General features: G+C 56.8%; 6 protein-coding genes across 6 annotated transcripts; 3 read left to right on the plus strand and 3 right to left on the minus strand.

Moving 5' to 3' along the window:
• Nucleotides 1-6: 6 nt before the first annotated feature.
• PUNSTDRAFT_131555 (uncharacterized protein) lies at nucleotides 7-475 on the plus strand (the record flags this gene model as incomplete). The annotated part of the gene is made up of 2 exons (XM_007380857.1): nucleotides 7-361; nucleotides 423-475. Coding segments are annotated over 2 exons (408 nt in total), but the record flags the coding sequence as incomplete, so codon positions are not given.
• Nucleotides 476-814: 339 nt separating this feature from the next.
• Nucleotides 815-5,997, minus strand: PUNSTDRAFT_50403 (malate synthase). The gene is made up of 16 exons (XM_007380858.1): nucleotides 5,608-5,997; nucleotides 5,415-5,550; nucleotides 5,029-5,358; nucleotides 4,843-4,977; nucleotides 4,585-4,789; nucleotides 3,713-4,513; nucleotides 3,501-3,644; nucleotides 2,945-3,403; nucleotides 2,654-2,883; nucleotides 2,530-2,598; nucleotides 2,408-2,478; nucleotides 2,309-2,362; nucleotides 2,146-2,254; nucleotides 2,015-2,089; nucleotides 1,044-1,967; nucleotides 815-978 (listed from the first exon to the last, which is right to left on the minus strand). The coding sequence occupies exons 1-6, from the start codon at nucleotides 5,957-5,959 to the stop codon at nucleotides 4,040-4,042; spliced, it is 1,632 nt and encodes a 543-aa protein (XP_007380920.1). The 5' UTR covers nucleotides 5,960-5,997; the 3' UTR covers nucleotides 815-978; nucleotides 1,044-1,967; nucleotides 2,015-2,089; nucleotides 2,146-2,254; nucleotides 2,309-2,362; nucleotides 2,408-2,478; nucleotides 2,530-2,598; nucleotides 2,654-2,883; nucleotides 2,945-3,403; nucleotides 3,501-3,644; nucleotides 3,713-4,039.
• An 895-nt stretch (nucleotides 5,998-6,892) lies between these two features.
• Nucleotides 6,893-8,436, minus strand: PUNSTDRAFT_98486 (Di-copper centre-containing protein; the record flags this gene model as incomplete). The annotated part of the gene is made up of 4 exons (XM_007380859.1): nucleotides 7,837-8,436; nucleotides 7,674-7,775; nucleotides 7,246-7,618; nucleotides 6,893-7,184 (listed from the first exon to the last, which is right to left on the minus strand). The coding sequence occupies exons 1-4, from the start codon at nucleotides 8,153-8,155 to the stop codon at nucleotides 6,893-6,895; spliced, it is 1,086 nt and encodes a 361-aa protein (XP_007380921.1). The 5' UTR covers nucleotides 8,156-8,436.
• A 332-nt stretch (nucleotides 8,437-8,768) lies between these two features.
• Nucleotides 8,769-10,286, minus strand: PUNSTDRAFT_82997 (uncharacterized protein). The gene is made up of 5 exons (XM_007380860.1): nucleotides 10,164-10,286; nucleotides 9,924-10,104; nucleotides 9,673-9,855; nucleotides 9,527-9,607; nucleotides 8,769-9,454 (listed from the first exon to the last, which is right to left on the minus strand). Exons 1-5 carry the CDS (start codon nucleotides 10,245-10,247, stop codon nucleotides 9,381-9,383), a joined length of 603 nt encoding a protein of 200 aa, XP_007380922.1. The 5' UTR covers nucleotides 10,248-10,286; the 3' UTR covers nucleotides 8,769-9,380.
• Nucleotides 10,287-10,469: 183 nt separating this feature from the next.
• Nucleotides 10,470-11,843, plus strand: PUNSTDRAFT_131560 (uncharacterized protein; the record flags this gene model as incomplete). Its single annotated transcript, XM_007380861.1, has 6 exons — nucleotides 10,470-10,727; nucleotides 10,779-10,901; nucleotides 10,957-11,164; nucleotides 11,244-11,413; nucleotides 11,480-11,594; nucleotides 11,656-11,843. 6 exons carry the CDS (start codon nucleotides 10,470-10,472, stop codon nucleotides 11,841-11,843), a joined length of 1,062 nt encoding a protein of 353 aa, XP_007380923.1.
• A 315-nt stretch (nucleotides 11,844-12,158) lies between these two features.
• PUNSTDRAFT_118810 (uncharacterized protein) lies at nucleotides 12,159-14,743 on the plus strand. Its single transcript, XM_007380862.1, has 5 exons — nucleotides 12,159-12,303; nucleotides 12,358-12,478; nucleotides 12,531-14,080; nucleotides 14,144-14,342; nucleotides 14,401-14,743. The coding sequence occupies exons 1-5, from the start codon at nucleotides 12,207-12,209 to the stop codon at nucleotides 14,495-14,497; spliced, it is 2,064 nt and encodes a 687-aa protein (XP_007380924.1). The 5' UTR covers nucleotides 12,159-12,206; the 3' UTR covers nucleotides 14,498-14,743.
• The last annotated feature ends 29 nt before the right edge of the window (nucleotides 14,744-14,772 follow it).

The following is a 14,772-nucleotide window of genomic DNA, read 5'->3' on the forward strand; positions in this document are numbered from 1 at the left end:
CCCAAGAGCGTTTACCAGAAGAGCGGCAACTCCAGCCTCAGCCCTCAGGTGGCGGGCAGCATCACCGCTGCTCCCGCCGGGTTCTTCTCCCGTGACCCTTCGGACATCAACGTCGAGGGTCTGATCGCGTACACGGTCCCTGGCGTCGACGCCACCACCGACTCCTACAACCTGGTGGTGTACTTTGCCGGTATCAAGACGGCCACCGGCGGATACACGACCGTTGGGTTCGTGAACACGAAGACGCCGATCGACGAGGAGCTGCTGACGCAGATGAGCGCTACACCGTCGACCACGTACAAGACCACCGCGTCTTCGAGGCCGATGACGGTCGGCGGAAAGTCTTACACCTTCCAGGCGAGTATGGTTTCATTGCCGCAGTCGCCTCAGGTCCTTATCCTAAATACAGGCTTCCGTCAAAGGATTGGTCGTGGGCGACTACGGCTATGCGGTTGATGTCACCTTCTCGACCTAATCAAGGATGGATGTGCCATCTCGTCGCAAGCGCAAAGCACATGTGTTAGATAATCAGAGTTACATGAATCAATGGCCGGCTATGTGTATGTCTTGGTGAAACGCGTGTGAAGGCAAAACGAATTGCGTATGCAAGCAACTGCGCGCATTTCCGGCGTCACTGAGTATAGTCCATATCAAAGCTTACATGAAAGCCCAGGTGCGTACACCGAGCCAGGTCGGCCTGACGTCGTCAGTACCCTCACCAGTTGCCTTTGGCAGGCGAATTGTGTCTGGTGGGAGCGGGATCGCCTGACCGGTCTTTAGCACCTTGTTCAAGTCAACGCGACCCGGAGCAGAGAGAGTCGACGATGAAGAGGGATCTGGCGAGGAATCAGTATCGCTATTCTCAGCGGTACGTGGCGGATCCGTCACGATCCATAAGGGCGTTTCTGCGACGATGCCGGTAGCCCGAGGGGATATATGAGAGTATTCTGGATGGGTGATGATGAGATGGAGGGAGTACTGGAATAAACGCCGCGATCAATATGCGCGACTGCGAGCACACTATAGCGTGAGTTAAGACTGACCTCCATGCCCTGGTACTTCCAACGGTAGCTTGGAGGCATACATGGAGGCACGATAACGTCGCCATCCAATCGGATAGTCTGATCCGGTTCGTCCTCTCCATCCATGGTAGCTTCTTCCATCGATGGTGTAGGGGATGGTGCACGGTCCGAATCGTCTTGAGCTGCTTTATCCTCTTCTAAACCTGACTCGTTCTGCTCCACTCCCTCTTTGCCAGTTTCGCTCTTCGCCACTTGGCCCACTTGCGTATCCTGAGATGTTTCGCTGTGCACCATGGGAGGAACACCCGATATAGCAACGGCTCCTGTGGTAGCTTCCGCGTTGAGAGTCAGTGCAGGCAGCCCCGCCACCAAGGAATCCATGGATTGAGATGCTATTGACGCAGTGGCCACGCTCGCCGCGCTATCGTCTCGTTTCGCGAGAAGTCCTGTGACCGAAGTCGTGGAAGCGGCCGCGCTGCTGGGATTCAACGGGTCATACAACCAAGGCTTCTCCGCCTGAGGAGTTTGGTCTTCATCTGCGGTCGCCTGGTTGTACAGCTCCATCATTCTCGTGGGCGCCAAACCGGACCTCTTCAGAACGCTTAGACTCGCGGCCTTGCCCGATGACGCGTAGTCGCTCTTCCTGTGCCCCTTTTGCACGCCATCGAGCGTTGTGCGCTTCACAGGGGTTGAACCAGGGGAAGGAGGGCCGTCGTCCGTGCGCCATACGCGCCCTTCCTTCAGGCGGGTGAGGTGCCGGTTCTTCCGTGCCGAGTTGTGGGGGTCCAGGACGTCGAGGCCCCATAGGTCACCTCGAAGGAAGTCCACCTGAAAAGACTCGGGTTGGGAAAGGGCGTCCAAGGCATCCGGATTTGTGCACCATAAGAGAAGAGAGAACTTGACGGTCATTCCCGGGCTGTAGACGGCAGGGGCTTGCACACCGAGCTAAAGCACGATGAGATCAGGTTTTCCAAATGGCATCCTGCGCTCACAATGCCTTCGAGCTCAATCATTTCGTCGCGAAAGCGGCCTCGCCCACCGAACGGTGTCAAAGTCCATCCTCCAACCTGCAACGATTACAATTCATTCACAAGCCGTAACAAGCCAGAAAGTATCGGCGTACCTCTTCGCGAGAGAATGGCCAATCGTCCCTGGTTGGCAGGAAAGGAAACGGCGTGTCCGGTCGAGGAATAGGTCGTGCTCTTGGATAGTAGTCGAATTGGACGTTCCACCTGATTCGCAGTAATCATCAGCGCTGCGCCTAAAGTCGAAGATGCCGTACATACTCGTCTTTGATAGCCCCGAGTCCCTCCTTGTGTATGTTCACGCCGATGAGATATCTGCACAGGATTAGTAGAGCGCAGCCACAACAGCATCATCCGCACTTATTCCATCCGACCCAGCCCAAAGTTTCCGAGAACTCGTGAGAAGCAGGTAAGAAGAGGCGCGTAGCTTTCTGCGGACATGAGTATCAAGGCTCGCCTCGCAGTGATGGAGGCTATCTCACTGGCATTTGGATCCGATGATCCATCTGCATCTCTTCCACGTCACGGGGCAAGGCTGGGAACTCGAACGGCTGATAGAGAGCGGGGGTATAAGACTCCGGGTCGTCCAGGCGAGACAGCACTTACGAGAACGTACGTTCCCGGACGGAATTTGCCCTTGAATGGCGGCAAACGAGCTTGCACCTTAGGATGACTCGGATCACCATCCTCAGGTTTCCAAAGATGGGCTCGTGCATTGATGAAAGGCGCTTGGTTAAGATCCAGGATACACTCGCTCTTGCCGATGAGCCATACATCGATGGCAGAGATGCGCATAGGGTTGTCGATCCGTATGCGCAGCTCACCTTCGATCTTTGCTGGAAAAGTTGTCTTTCGTCAGCAGACGAGTGGGTGTAACGTTCATGAACGCGAATATACCTCGCGAATGATAGCACGGTCGCGGATCTTGAATCGACGCGTGGCTATACAAGATTATGGACCCCCAAGCGGGCTCGTTGTCGTATGAAGCGAAGGCCTTTCCATGCGCGGCCGTCCAAGGACCCAGTTCGGCAGAGTCCAGATACTTGACGCCCGGCATGTCCAACGGAGGTTTGGGGTTCTTACGATAGAATTTCGTCACACCCAGCCTCGACACCTCAGGCCTTCTCCGCTTGGGGATGCGTGAGCCGCCCGTCATCATGCTGTAGAAACTGGCGACGGATTCGGCGATGGATCGCACGGAGCGGATCGTCGAGCCTCCCGTTGATAGAATCGAACCAGCATACTCCTTCATCCCGCGCTTTGAAGTGAGCGCCTTCGGCGGCTGGAACCCGCTCGTCTCGCTGTTCTTCCGCAGCACATCTTTGAGGAGAGACATGGCAGCGGCAGAGCTCTCAGCTTAGGTACGGGTACGAAACGGTGAGAGGAGAAATTACAAGCCCGGACAGCGTGTGGGTTATATAATAGAGTGGGTTGCCCTCAGATCCGTACTTACTTGATGCATCGGATAACTGCACACCGGTCCAACACAGGTCCATATCCAATAACGTGTTAGGCTCCACAAACCCATAAGCACATCGTCGCTGAATGAAACGGTCCGTCGGGATCAAGCCGCGTGGACGCGTTGACCGCGCATCAACTGATAGATAGGGTGGCACTGTTAGTGCCACGGCATTCTAGAGCCAGTCAGCGTGCCTGCTTACATACTTTGCAATCCGTTGCTTATAATCGGTTGCTGATGCCATAGTCGTCGGCCACTTGAGTCTCTTGTCTCGGAAAACAGGGGGAGGTCGGTGTGCATCACGCCTTGACGTTCGTTCTGCGCGAGGGAGAATGTACTAAGCGCCAGTGGGTCATGACTGGGGTGGATACTTTCGTTCGGACTTTCACACGACCTGATAACGCCGAAGCGGCCACGTCCTGTTGACACTCGGTACGGGAAGAAAAATACATAAGCCTCCGACAAGACAATCAAAGTATACAATACACTCTCAGCATGCACCCGTCCCAATCGGAGCGACGCAGGCCAGCAAATTATAGCGCGCTCTTGTGCCACTTCGCGTCCACCCCGTCGCTGGCCGCGAGATACGGCATGAAATCGCTCGTCAAAAACTCGCTCGGCCACTCCTTCCGCACCTGCGCCTTCAAATATTCCGCGGTGATCTTCAGGTGGTCGTCCTTGATCGACGGCACGATCTTCTTGACCTCCGGCACGACCTCGTCCACCACCTTGTCGATGTACGCGGCAGTGATGGTCTCACCCGTGTCCGAGAGGCGCGAGCTGTAGCGCACCCACTGCCAGAGCTGCACGCGCGTGATCTCCGCCGTCGCGGCATCCTCCATGAGCCAGTTGAGGGGAATGCACCCGTTGCCGCCGAGCCAGGCGCCGCAGTACGCAAGCGAGGCCGAGACGTTCGAGCGCACGCCTTCGGTGGTGATCTGCCCGGGCACGTTGGTGTCGAGCAGGTCGGCCGCGGCGACGCGGACCTCCTCCCGACGGACGTGGTACTGTACGGCGCGTTCAAGAGTTTCGTCAGCGCCCGGCGAAAAGCACCTATGTGTAGTGCGGTCGCGCTCACCTGGTTCGGGCCAAGCATGTGTTGGTCGAATACCTCCAGCGCGATCTTGTTAATCAGCGGGTGCGCGATCCAGGTGCCATCGTGACCAGCCTTCACTTCGCGCAACTTGTCCGCACGAACCTTGTTCATTGCCACCTCATTCGCCTTATCGTCGCCCTTAATGGGAATTTGGGCAGACATTCCGCCCATTGCCGCAACCTTCCGTCTGGGGTGAAAAGTTAAGAAACTGGTATCATATTTATCAAGAGGGAAACGAACCGATGACATGTCTGGATCAGCAGGCGGACATAGGCATCCATAAAGCCGACCTCCATGGTGACGTCCTTCCTGTCGGGCAGCACAGCCCGCCGATCCGCCCTTCGCTTCTTGATGAAGCTGAAGATGTAATCCCATCTATACACGCTTTGTCAGCTGAGAGTGAGGGGTAGAATGAAGTGAACGGACCGTCCGCAGTTCAGGCCGCTCGAATGTGTCCTTAGCTCGAACAGGATCTCCTCCATCTGGAAGGCCGCGGGGAGTGTTTCGATGAGGACGGTGCCGCGGATGGTGCCGTGCGGGATGCCGATGAAGCTCTGGCTGAAGTTGAAGATGTCGTTCCAGAGGCGGGCCTCTAGGTAGCTTTCCATCTTGGGAAGGTAGAAGTAGGGTCCGGAACCTCGCGCGATGAGCTCTTTTGCGTTGTGGAAGAAGTACAGCGCGAAGTCGAAGATGCTGCCGGAGACCGGCTGGTTGTCGACGGTAACGCGAGGTTCGTCCAGGTGCCATCCACGGGGTCTGCCTCAGGGGATCAGTACGAGGTGACAAACCTGGAGAAAGTCCGGGAAACGCACCTGACGATCAAAACAGCCGGCTTTTCTACCAACTTGTACGACTTTCCGCCGATTTCGAAGTCGATCTTTCGCCGAATCGCGTCCCGCAGGTTGATCTGACCGTATAGCATGTTTGCAAACGTCGGGCAGTTCGCATCTGTCGCATGAGAGAATCAGCCTCGCGCAATTCAGATGCGACCTTGCCAGGACTCACCCTCAAAGTCGGCCATGAACGTCTTCGCGCCGCTGTTCAGGGCATTGATCACCATCTTCCTGTCCGTGGGGCCAGTGATCTCCACCCGTCTGTCCTCCAACCCCGGCGCGGGCGGGGCGCAATGCCAACTGGGTTCGCGTCGGATGTGCTCCGTCTCGGGAAGGAAGTCGAGGGGCTTGCCGGAGTCCAGCAAGCGCTGGGCGTCTTCTCGCGCATGCAGGAGGGACTGGCGCGTAGACTCGAACGTGCGATGCAGCGCCGCGAGAAACTTGAGCGCATCGGTGGTAAGGATTTGCTCCTGCGCATCCTGCGCGGCGGTGGAGTGGATCTGGACGCCTGGCACAGCGGTCATGGTGGTCGAGGTCGATATCAAGTTAGTTGGAGAACCTTTCCATGGGACAGGCAGCGGCGTTATAAGTATGTTATCTGCGGGGCTCCGTACGCCCGTGAAAAGTCTCGGAACGTCATGGTAAACTGGAAGAGGGAGCGTGGGCGGAATCACATGGCGGAGGTCCGACGCGCACCCCGCGAGCGCACTCCTCTTCCCCTTCCGCTCTAATGTCGCTCTCCGTTCGAAGGCGGAGCCCCGACGCTCATTTACTCAGGTACATCTATCTCCGGAGTGCGGTGGCGGATATTACACCCCGACGGGCCGAGCGGGCGGGTGGTTCGGGAGATCATAAGTACTCGATCCATACAGTCAATAGGTCGGCCTGAGACTCGTCAGAGCAGTCTAGGTTTTGGTTCCCCTACAGAAGCATTCTCCCATCGACATTCAAAATGCCTATATGGAAGATCGCTTGTCTGAGGACGAGTCAGCAAGGAGAACGTTCTCAGGACTATCACATTCAACCGGTCAGGTTCGGGTTCGGGTATAATCATGGGTCAACGCCATGTTAAGTGCAGGCTCAAGTTCGCTACCGCCGCACCTCGGGACCCTACCTGTTACCTTCTGCGGCCAGGAATGCGGCCTTGTGGCAACGAAGTACTTGGGTGCTTAGACCGTATGACCATGCCATCCCTACCTTGGCAAATCCTAAGTTCTCGCGCTTGTGTATTCTGAAGCATATAATCTCACCATCTGCACATGTTTGTTGTATGTCAGTTGGCCTGGGTCAAGCCCATGCATCCGGCGATACAGGGACAGCATCGCGGATACGTGTTGAACCGTTTTCCGCATCTCCCTGTGTCTATCTTTAGCTCGCTACCGAAATGCAGCATCCACCTTATCTGATAACAGCACATCGGCACATATCAAGCCCTACGGACAGCGAACAGCTAGCCCTTATAGGTTCACGTAGTCGTAACACAGCAGACCGCCCTCCGTGTCCAACACCTGGCCCAGCAGCGGCTCCTCCGTCAACCCGCTGAACTTGAGCTGCACGTTCGCGGTCACGAACGGCGGGGCGCCGGCCGGCCAGTCGTCGTAGTTGGTCAGGTTCTGGGTGAGCCCGCCGCCGATGGCGAACTTGTTGGCCGGGTCGTTGAGCTGCCACGTGCGCCAGATGCGGTCGAGGTTCGCGTGGTGGAGGAAGAAGACCGGGTCGTTCGGCGAGTGCGCGAGGTTGCTCATGTCGCTGCGTATCACGGCGTCCGTCAGCGACGAAAGTCGATTGTGACGGGAGAGAGAGAACTCACCCGTCCATCATCAGATGCGCGGCGTTGTGCATGCCCTCCGCCCGTCCGTTCTCCGACGTGACGCCGTCCATGTACGCCTGGAAGTCGGTGTAGTTCCCGGTGAAGTGCGTCGTGATGAATTCGATCTCAGAGGGCGTGAACGCGGCCGTCGCGAGCTTGTCGGGCTCGGTGAAAGGGAAGGGCAGGAGTTCCGTCTCGAAGGGCTGGGGGCGGAAGTCGCGTCCGACGAGGTGCGGGGTGGGGTACGCGCGGATGGTGTGACCGAACGCGCCGTCCGTGACGCTGAAGTTAACGGAGGGGTCGGGGTTGAAGGTGCCAAAGCCGGTGTGTGGGTCGGACTTGAACAGAGGAGCGGCGGTGATGTTTGCCACGTCTGTGATGGTCAAGATCAACGGGCGGTCGCGGATGAAGGAGGGAGAATGCCGCACCCAAAGACCAATCCCAGTACGGCAGGGTGCCTTGGAAGTTGCAGTGCGACTTGAGCTCCGACTCGAAGGTGTGCAAGAACCAGCGATGCCAGCTCAGGAAGACTAGCAACGTCTGTATTGAGTCCCATATTGCAATAGAGAGGGGCGAGTGCAACAAGCTTACCTCCAGTGAAGTGGTTCCGGATCACACCATCCATATGCGTGAAGACAAAGTCATCGTACCGATTGCTCGTCGCGTTGACGGGCGGCACGTCGGGCTCGCTGCCATCCGGGGCGATGGACGTGTTGTGTGGGACCGTCGCCAGGCAGTTCACCGCAGATAGGAACGCGGCCTGCTCGTGAGCGCTAAGCGTACGCCACTCCTTGCGGATCGTTGGGGTAGTGCACGAGCCGTGCTTGCCGCCGTAACCGCTGTGCGGAACGGCGAGAGCGGCGCCGGCGACGAAAGCGGCGAACAGGAAGCGACAGAGAGGCGCGAACATCTTGAGTGCCGAGCTTGACGAGACGACCGGTAGAACCGAACGTCCTGGCCTTTCGAGAGCGCAACCTTGTCGACCTTTATAGAAGCGGCGGGTGATGGGTCCATCAAAACAGAGCTTGAAGAACACTTACGAAGAAGAGCGCGCTTCTATGTCGGTGGTATGCTGTTCCGCATTGCCGTGGTGGATGGAGGTCTATGCGGAGGTAAAACGCTCGCTAACCGCCCAGTATCACTCGAATCGGGCATGGTCCGCGGCGTAGTGGAAGAACGATATTACGAGGCAACATCATTATCGACGTCGTGCGTGAGGACATGTGTGCTCTGAGACGACGAGTATGGTCAAAAGCAAGGTAACGTACTGGTCAGCAAACGCCGTCCAACCCGAAGCGGGGCTTGTCACGTTGCTGACAAGTGCACGGATTCGAGGACCGCGTTCCCTTGCGTTCACAACGATTCACACGGGGTTTAGCCGATAGCATCGGACTTAGGCGCCACAGTTGCCACTTGCCAAGTGACATCTGAAGTATCAACATTTGAATCCTGCCCATCTCACCTTCGACATAGGAGGGCTTGAGCCTGCTCATATATATGCCACGGCTTCCGCTGCCCATTATGCGAATCGTATATGTGGTCCGCATTGAGTCCGGCATATGTCGAGACGTCTATGCAAGCGTATTCCACGACAATGAAATAGTTCGAAAGCTATGTAGGGGGCCGGATCAAGACTAGAGGTCATTTTGACCTCACGAACGTAATTGGTCGCGGGCCACAAGCCCCATCAGCAGGTGAGCCAATGGGAAGCAGATACCATTCGACAAGCGAGCCATCAGGTCGACAACCACCGTTGTACATCTTCCGGGGCGGGACGCCCATCCAAACGGGGATGTGCGGCCATGTTCCATTATTAGGACTTGTACTCTTGGCATCAGGAGCATCGAGTGCCTGAAGAGCGAAGGAGGAACGACGTTGCCCTTGCATTGGCGCATGTCATCTATCGTCGAATAGAGATGGCGCGACGGATATGAGCGGGATTGCAAACGCAGAAGGACGTGGCCATTCCCCAATTGCGAGATCCAAATGTTCCGCGAATGACCCAATCAAAGCCGTGATAGAGCAACCGCTGTTGTCCAATTGGCGCAAGCCTAGCGCATGAGGGGTCGGTGTATGGTACACGGGTACGCAGATATGCCAGAGAAATCAAGCAAGCGAGCAACAGATGGTGGCTATTATGACTGCTTTTTGTCCTGGGTCTTCTCGTTCGGAGCAGCGGAAACAGACTCTGTGGGGGTAACTGAATACACTGAACAAGACATTAGTAACTTGCGGACCCGAGCACTGCGCTGAGAAGGAGCGAAACGGAGGTGTGACGCACACAAAGTATCTCTGACAACACGCTCTCCGAGTTTGATGACCCGCCTGCAAGCCATCTGCCACATCCCGCAGCTGACAGAACCTGCCGTTGCGCGAGCGAATAGTCCGGGTCATTTCCAAGGGGTTGAAAGAAGCAGTATAACATACCCTTGGGGGCAAACGGTAGGGCTACCCACCACGCAAGGGGCCCGAGCCACTCAGACGGGAGATAGAACACCGCGGCTTTGCGGTACCACCATCCGACGATAAATTGGAGGCCGGTGGTGAAGAACCATAAGGCCGAGTTGAATTTCAGGGAGAATGATGAGCGAGCGGAGGACAGCTCGCCATCTGCAAGTAAGTAGGGGTGTGTTTAGGGCAATTTTTGATCGTTTTGAGGTAGATGCCTGTAGACATACTGAGCTTTTCTAAATCTGCAAGACCCTTGTCCACGCTCCGCCTCAGCTTCGCCCACTTGGCGAACTGATCTTGGGCGCTGGTCTGCATGAGTTCGGCTTTGGTAGACAAGACCTCGGTCTTGAGTTTCCGTTGCTTCTGAATAGCTGATGCATAGAATATTCGCAGGTAAACCGCATAAACCTGGCCGCAGTAGACGTGTCATTCATATGTAACGTTCCGTAAGTCCAGTAAAAACGCACAAGCTCGAGGAGAACGGATTTTCCTATCCACGAGACTAGCTCCGTCAGAAAGACAAGTAGGAATATCGTCAGAATGAGGGTCATTGCGACCGAGGGTGAGCTGAGTACCGCGAGGCTGCTGGCAAAGCCGCCCACAAACGCGTGACGTTCATGCTCGACGCTCGTCTTGGCGCGCGTCTCAGGCTCATACCGCACCTCTTACGCTCCTCGCAACACCTGAATACCTGCCTTACTCCGGCTGACTGAAACACAGTCTGAGAACTATTCGTAGGCTCTAAATCCGTGGGACGAAACTGGGAGAGTAAGATGGCTTCACAACCTACGCCCGGCTCGCAACCCCCTCCTCACCAAGCAGGCAACTCTGCCAACAACATCATCACGGCGCTGGGCAATGCGTTCCGTTCTCAGACAGGCGAGCCACTCTCTGGAGACAAGATCGCGCAGCTGCTGTTCCAGAACATGAACCAGCTTGGGGAGCTCGCGAAGCAAGGCAAGCTGAATCAAGAGCAAATAATGCAGGTGCGGTGGTGGCCCTCTTCTCCGTTGATAACAGGACACACTAACGTATGATCCACCTTGCTGCTTTTGCGATCGATCCCACCGCATTCTTTGAAGCTCAAACAATACGCAGACAAATATAAGCCTCAGGCTGCAGCTACAGCCGCTACATCGTCCACTTCCGCAATCCCTCAAGCGGCACCCGCACCAACAGCAGCACCAGCCACACCCCTCACCAAAGTACGCAATCTCTTCCATACACCCGCGTGAACGAACTGAACAATGGATCCTTCAGCCAGCTCCATACCCCTCACAACTTCCACATCCTGGCGTCAAACCCACCAACTCTCCCGCGCCCGTCCTCAGCCAAGGCGCTCTCACACAGAGCTATCCCATATCGGACAGGCTAGAAGGCATAACTAACCCGGGACCCGTCCCGTGGACCCCTTCGCAACAAGGGCGACCTACGCTTACGGGCGGAATGGCTGCAGGCAGGATGGCAGGTGCGCACTCGTCCACGTCTTACGCCGTCTTAGACGGTGGTTGAGGCCAGGTTTTCTCAACATCACGCATATATCGCAGGTACTCCCGCGCAAGTAGCACGAGGGGGCGAAGATGTGTCGATGTTCAACTTCGACGACAATCGGGCGAGGCGGAAGAACACGCCAGGTGATCAGAGCATGCGGCGGTCAATACAGGACTTGGTGTCGAGCATAGACCCGAACGTCAGGATCGAGCCGGATGTCGAAGACGTGCGTACGAACCGTGAACGGTCGCTCTCATCATCCCCCGAACCGCTGACGTGTGATTGTATGCAGCTGCTGCTCGACATCGCCGATGAATTCATCGACTCGGTCACCAACTTCGGCTGCAGGTTGGCGAAGCATCGCGGTGGCGATACGCTCGAAGTGCGGGATCTCCAACTTCACCTCGGTACGTCGCGCGGAAACCCTCGGGCGGAAACCCATCGCAAAGCTGATCGTTCGGCCCGCAGAGCGGAACCACAACATCCGCATACCTGGTTTCGCGTCCGACGACACACGGGTGTCGCTCGCGCAGGCGACCGTCGCAAACGCCGCCAGTGGGCCCGCGAAAAAGGCCGGCCAGGGCACGCATATGACACTCAGGAGCCACCGGCTCGCGCAGGTGCAACAAGCGAAGCGAGAGAACAAGCTGATGTGATCCCGCCACTACGAGTGTAACGTGGCTCTCTGTGGCGATCCATAGACTCCTCTCCGGCGCAGATGACTTTATGTACTTACTGTACGATTTACTGGAATGCAGGCGTGGTATTATGATATATCACTCAGAAGGCAGATGCATCATGAAAGAGATTGCGCCGGGGGCCTAAGCTATGATTTCAATACCTTCAATGGTTCGCTATTACTCGTCCATAAAGTCGCCTAAAGTACGTTTAGTAGAGCTTCCATCACGTACGCCGACCGACCCAACGTCAATGGCAATTCGCACGGCGTGGGAATTCACTGCGACCTCTTGCTCTTTCATCCTCTTGCCCCGACGCCGTCAGGCTATGCGCATACAACGATGGACCATATCTCGGCCATAGCACTCGGTTTAGGACTGCGTTATGTTGTTGACGCTGTTGGTCTCCGCAATGTAAAGCTCATGGGCACACTCGTCGGTAAGCTGCCACCGCAGACATGCTACGTTATCCATGTTGCTGATCATTCTGCAGGTCTTTGGGAAGGCGCTACTCTCCACCATTTCATCACGAAGTATCCGCGAAGCTCTGACGCATATATTGCTCTCTTTTTTCGGCTTTGGGTGGACTTCGTCGTTACTGAGTCTGTCATGCGGTCCGTCCAGTCCGTCTGAAACAATCATGACTCGCGCTCACTGTGCATGCAGGCTCGCGGTTGTAATGCTCTGGACATGCATAGGCGTCGTCTTCTCTGATCTCGGCGTGTTTATCTGGTACAACACAGGTCTTCGCTCTACCTGCCGTCGTCTCCTCCGCCGCATCTCGCCGTCCTCGACCTCCCACATCCCGTCCCGCTCCCGATCGCGTTCGCATCAACGTGCCCTATCCTCCGTCTCCTCCGACGTGCCCTCTATGCTGCTCAAGTCTCCGCCCTCCGAACGCAGCCGCGTACGGTTCTACGAGTACCCACCCGGCGCTTCGCAGCGTCTCCCCCCCAACATCTCTCGCCCCACCCCCGGCCCATCGCCGCTCTCCGCAATCCCACCGCGCTCCATTCTTTCCAACTCGGGTTCCTACTCTGGCCCCACGCGGTCGACGGTTTCAGACAGGACGACAACGCCGACCGAGCGCACCGTGCGCTCACCGGTCGTGGTCATCAACCCGCCTGCGTCCTCCGTCCGCCGCCGCACACTCCCGAACCCCCTCCCGGGTGCATGGTCCGACACTGAGACGGTGTCCGACCGCGCGACGCCGACTGCCCCAGCCGATGCGGACCTGCCGGTCATCCCCGATTCGCCGTCTATCTCTTCCGCTCTTCTTTCCCCGAGCGGACGGTTGACAGAGTCCATCGCGTCCGGTTCGGAGGTCATGTCTGGAGCGGAGGGTGACGGCGCGCTGGACGAGTCGTACAACGGCGTCGCACGCGGTCTGCAGCAATACGACGGTTTTGTAATGGTAGATCCGGGCCAGATCCCGAGCATCGGCAACGAGGACGAGGACGATGACCTGTATGCCGAGGGACAGCGCACGCCGCGCTCGACGCGGTCGCCCATCATGCTACCGCCCCGCCTGCTGTCGCCGTCAGCGGCCGGCTTGTTTGACCAGCCTGCGGATTCGGACGACCCGTCTCAGTCGCGCTCTCCAGGTTCTCCAACACGAGTGCCAGATATGTCGGATATACCAGACATGACGCTCCCTCCGTCAGCTCCGCATAGTCGGACTTCCTTCCCTTTTCATGAGCCCGCGAGAGAGCAGACACCGACCAGCATACCGCCTGAAAGAGAACTGCCAGAGATACCGGGCATCACGCCTCCGCTACCTCTACCGAAATCGGCGTCGCCTGCGCCTACCTCAGGGACTCCGCCTCCGGCCTCTGAAGCCGGGCCGTCTTCGTCACGATGGTCGCAGCCTCCGCCAAGATACCAGTCTATGGCGCTCGACAATGTCGTCACGGACCCTTATTCTCCGGTTCTCCAACCCCTGGGGAAGGACACTATGGAGGAGGCAAAAGCTCTGTCAGACGACGGCATGTCTGTCATATCTGGCGCATCGCGCAACTCCATCATTGACCGCGCTGATGCACTCCGTCAACAAGCGGACGAAGCGGAGGAAGAGAGGACCAGCCTAGCGCAAGCGCGATATAAGGCAGAGGCGGAGGGCAGGCATTGGGAGGCACTGATGCTCAAGTTGAAGCATGATGAGGTGGAGCAGCGGGTCAAGAAGTTGCACGAGAGGGCGGCGAGACGATATTTTCGCGGTGAGCGGCCTGCAACGTAGTGCATGGGTTCAACCTTACTGATGCGCTTGTTCCGGTCTTCAGCTCACAATTTGCGGGGAACCCCGCAGGTCATCGATGTTCACAGGCTGAAAGTTCCTGAAGCTGTAAAGCGAACGGAGCTCGCCCTTCGGTCGGCCTATGAAGGCGGTGCATCGGAGTTGAGGGTGATCGTGGGCAGGGGCAACCACAGCGTGGGCAAGATCCCAGTCCTGAAGACGGCGATCCTTGGCCATTTACAAAAGTGAGCTTGAATATTGCTCCCCAGCTATCTCGCCCTTTACTGACTAGCACTTCATCAGGCTCAGGATCCCTGTGAATGTGAACCAATTCAATCCCGGAGAGCTCATGATCCCTATGCCCGGACAGCAAGCCGCTGTCTCGGCGAGTGCTAGCTGAAAGCGTTCTCCGGTGTCTTACGACCGCGTCCATTCCATCTTCTAACATAACCTGCGCTCACGTCCATGACGATGGACACGCTCCCTGCACGTTATTTCACCACGACCTAACGATCAAGTCATATGTAACGGTCGGCTCGCTTCCCTTCAAGATTCTTATTCCTTGCTGTCTTTCTTGCGACGTCTTGCTATCTGTGCTTGTCTAGGGCTGATGAATTGTAATCGTATGATACTACTACACCATTTGTATACGGAGCACTGTTGAACATGACTGTT

This window comes from Punctularia strigosozonata, assembly GCF_000264995.1.
Source record: "Punctularia strigosozonata HHB-11173 SS5 unplaced genomic scaffold PUNSTscaffold_3, whole genome shotgun sequence".
NCBI classification, from domain to species: Eukaryota; Fungi; Basidiomycota; class Agaricomycetes; order Corticiales; family Punctulariaceae; genus Punctularia; species Punctularia strigosozonata.

Coding starts and splice junctions, on each gene's coding strand:
- PUNSTDRAFT_50403 (XM_007380858.1), bottom strand. CDS start 5,959: ATGACCGCTGTGCCAGGCGTCCAGATCCACTCCACCGCCGCGCAGGAT. Junction 4,978..5,028: donor AGCGGCCTGAACTGCGGACG/GTCCGTTCACTT, acceptor AAGCGTGTATAG/ATGGGATTACATCTTCAGCT. Junction 4,790..4,842: donor CTGATCCAGACATGTCATCG/GTTCGTTTCCCT, acceptor TTTTCACCCCAG/ACGGAAGGTTGCGGCAATGG.
- PUNSTDRAFT_82997 (XM_007380860.1), bottom strand. CDS start 10,247: ATGACCCTCATTCTGACGATATTCCTACTTGTCTTTCTGACGGAGCTA. Junction 10,105..10,163: donor AATCCGTTCTCCTCGAGCTT/GTGCGTTTTTAC, acceptor TACTGCGGCCAG/GTTTATGCGGTTTACCTGCG. Junction 9,856..9,923: donor TGCAGATTTAGAAAAGCTCA/GTATGTCTACAG, acceptor ACTTACTTGCAG/ATGGCGAGCTGTCCTCCGCT.
- PUNSTDRAFT_118810 (XM_007380862.1), top strand. CDS start 12,207: ATGGACCATATCTCGGCCATAGCACTCGGTTTAGGACTGCGTTATGTT. Junction 12,304..12,357: donor GCTCATGGGCACACTCGTCG/GTAAGCTGCCAC, acceptor ATCATTCTGCAG/GTCTTTGGGAAGGCGCTACT. Junction 14,081..14,143: donor GGCGAGACGATATTTTCGCG/GTGAGCGGCCTG, acceptor TCCGGTCTTCAG/CTCACAATTTGCGGGGAACC.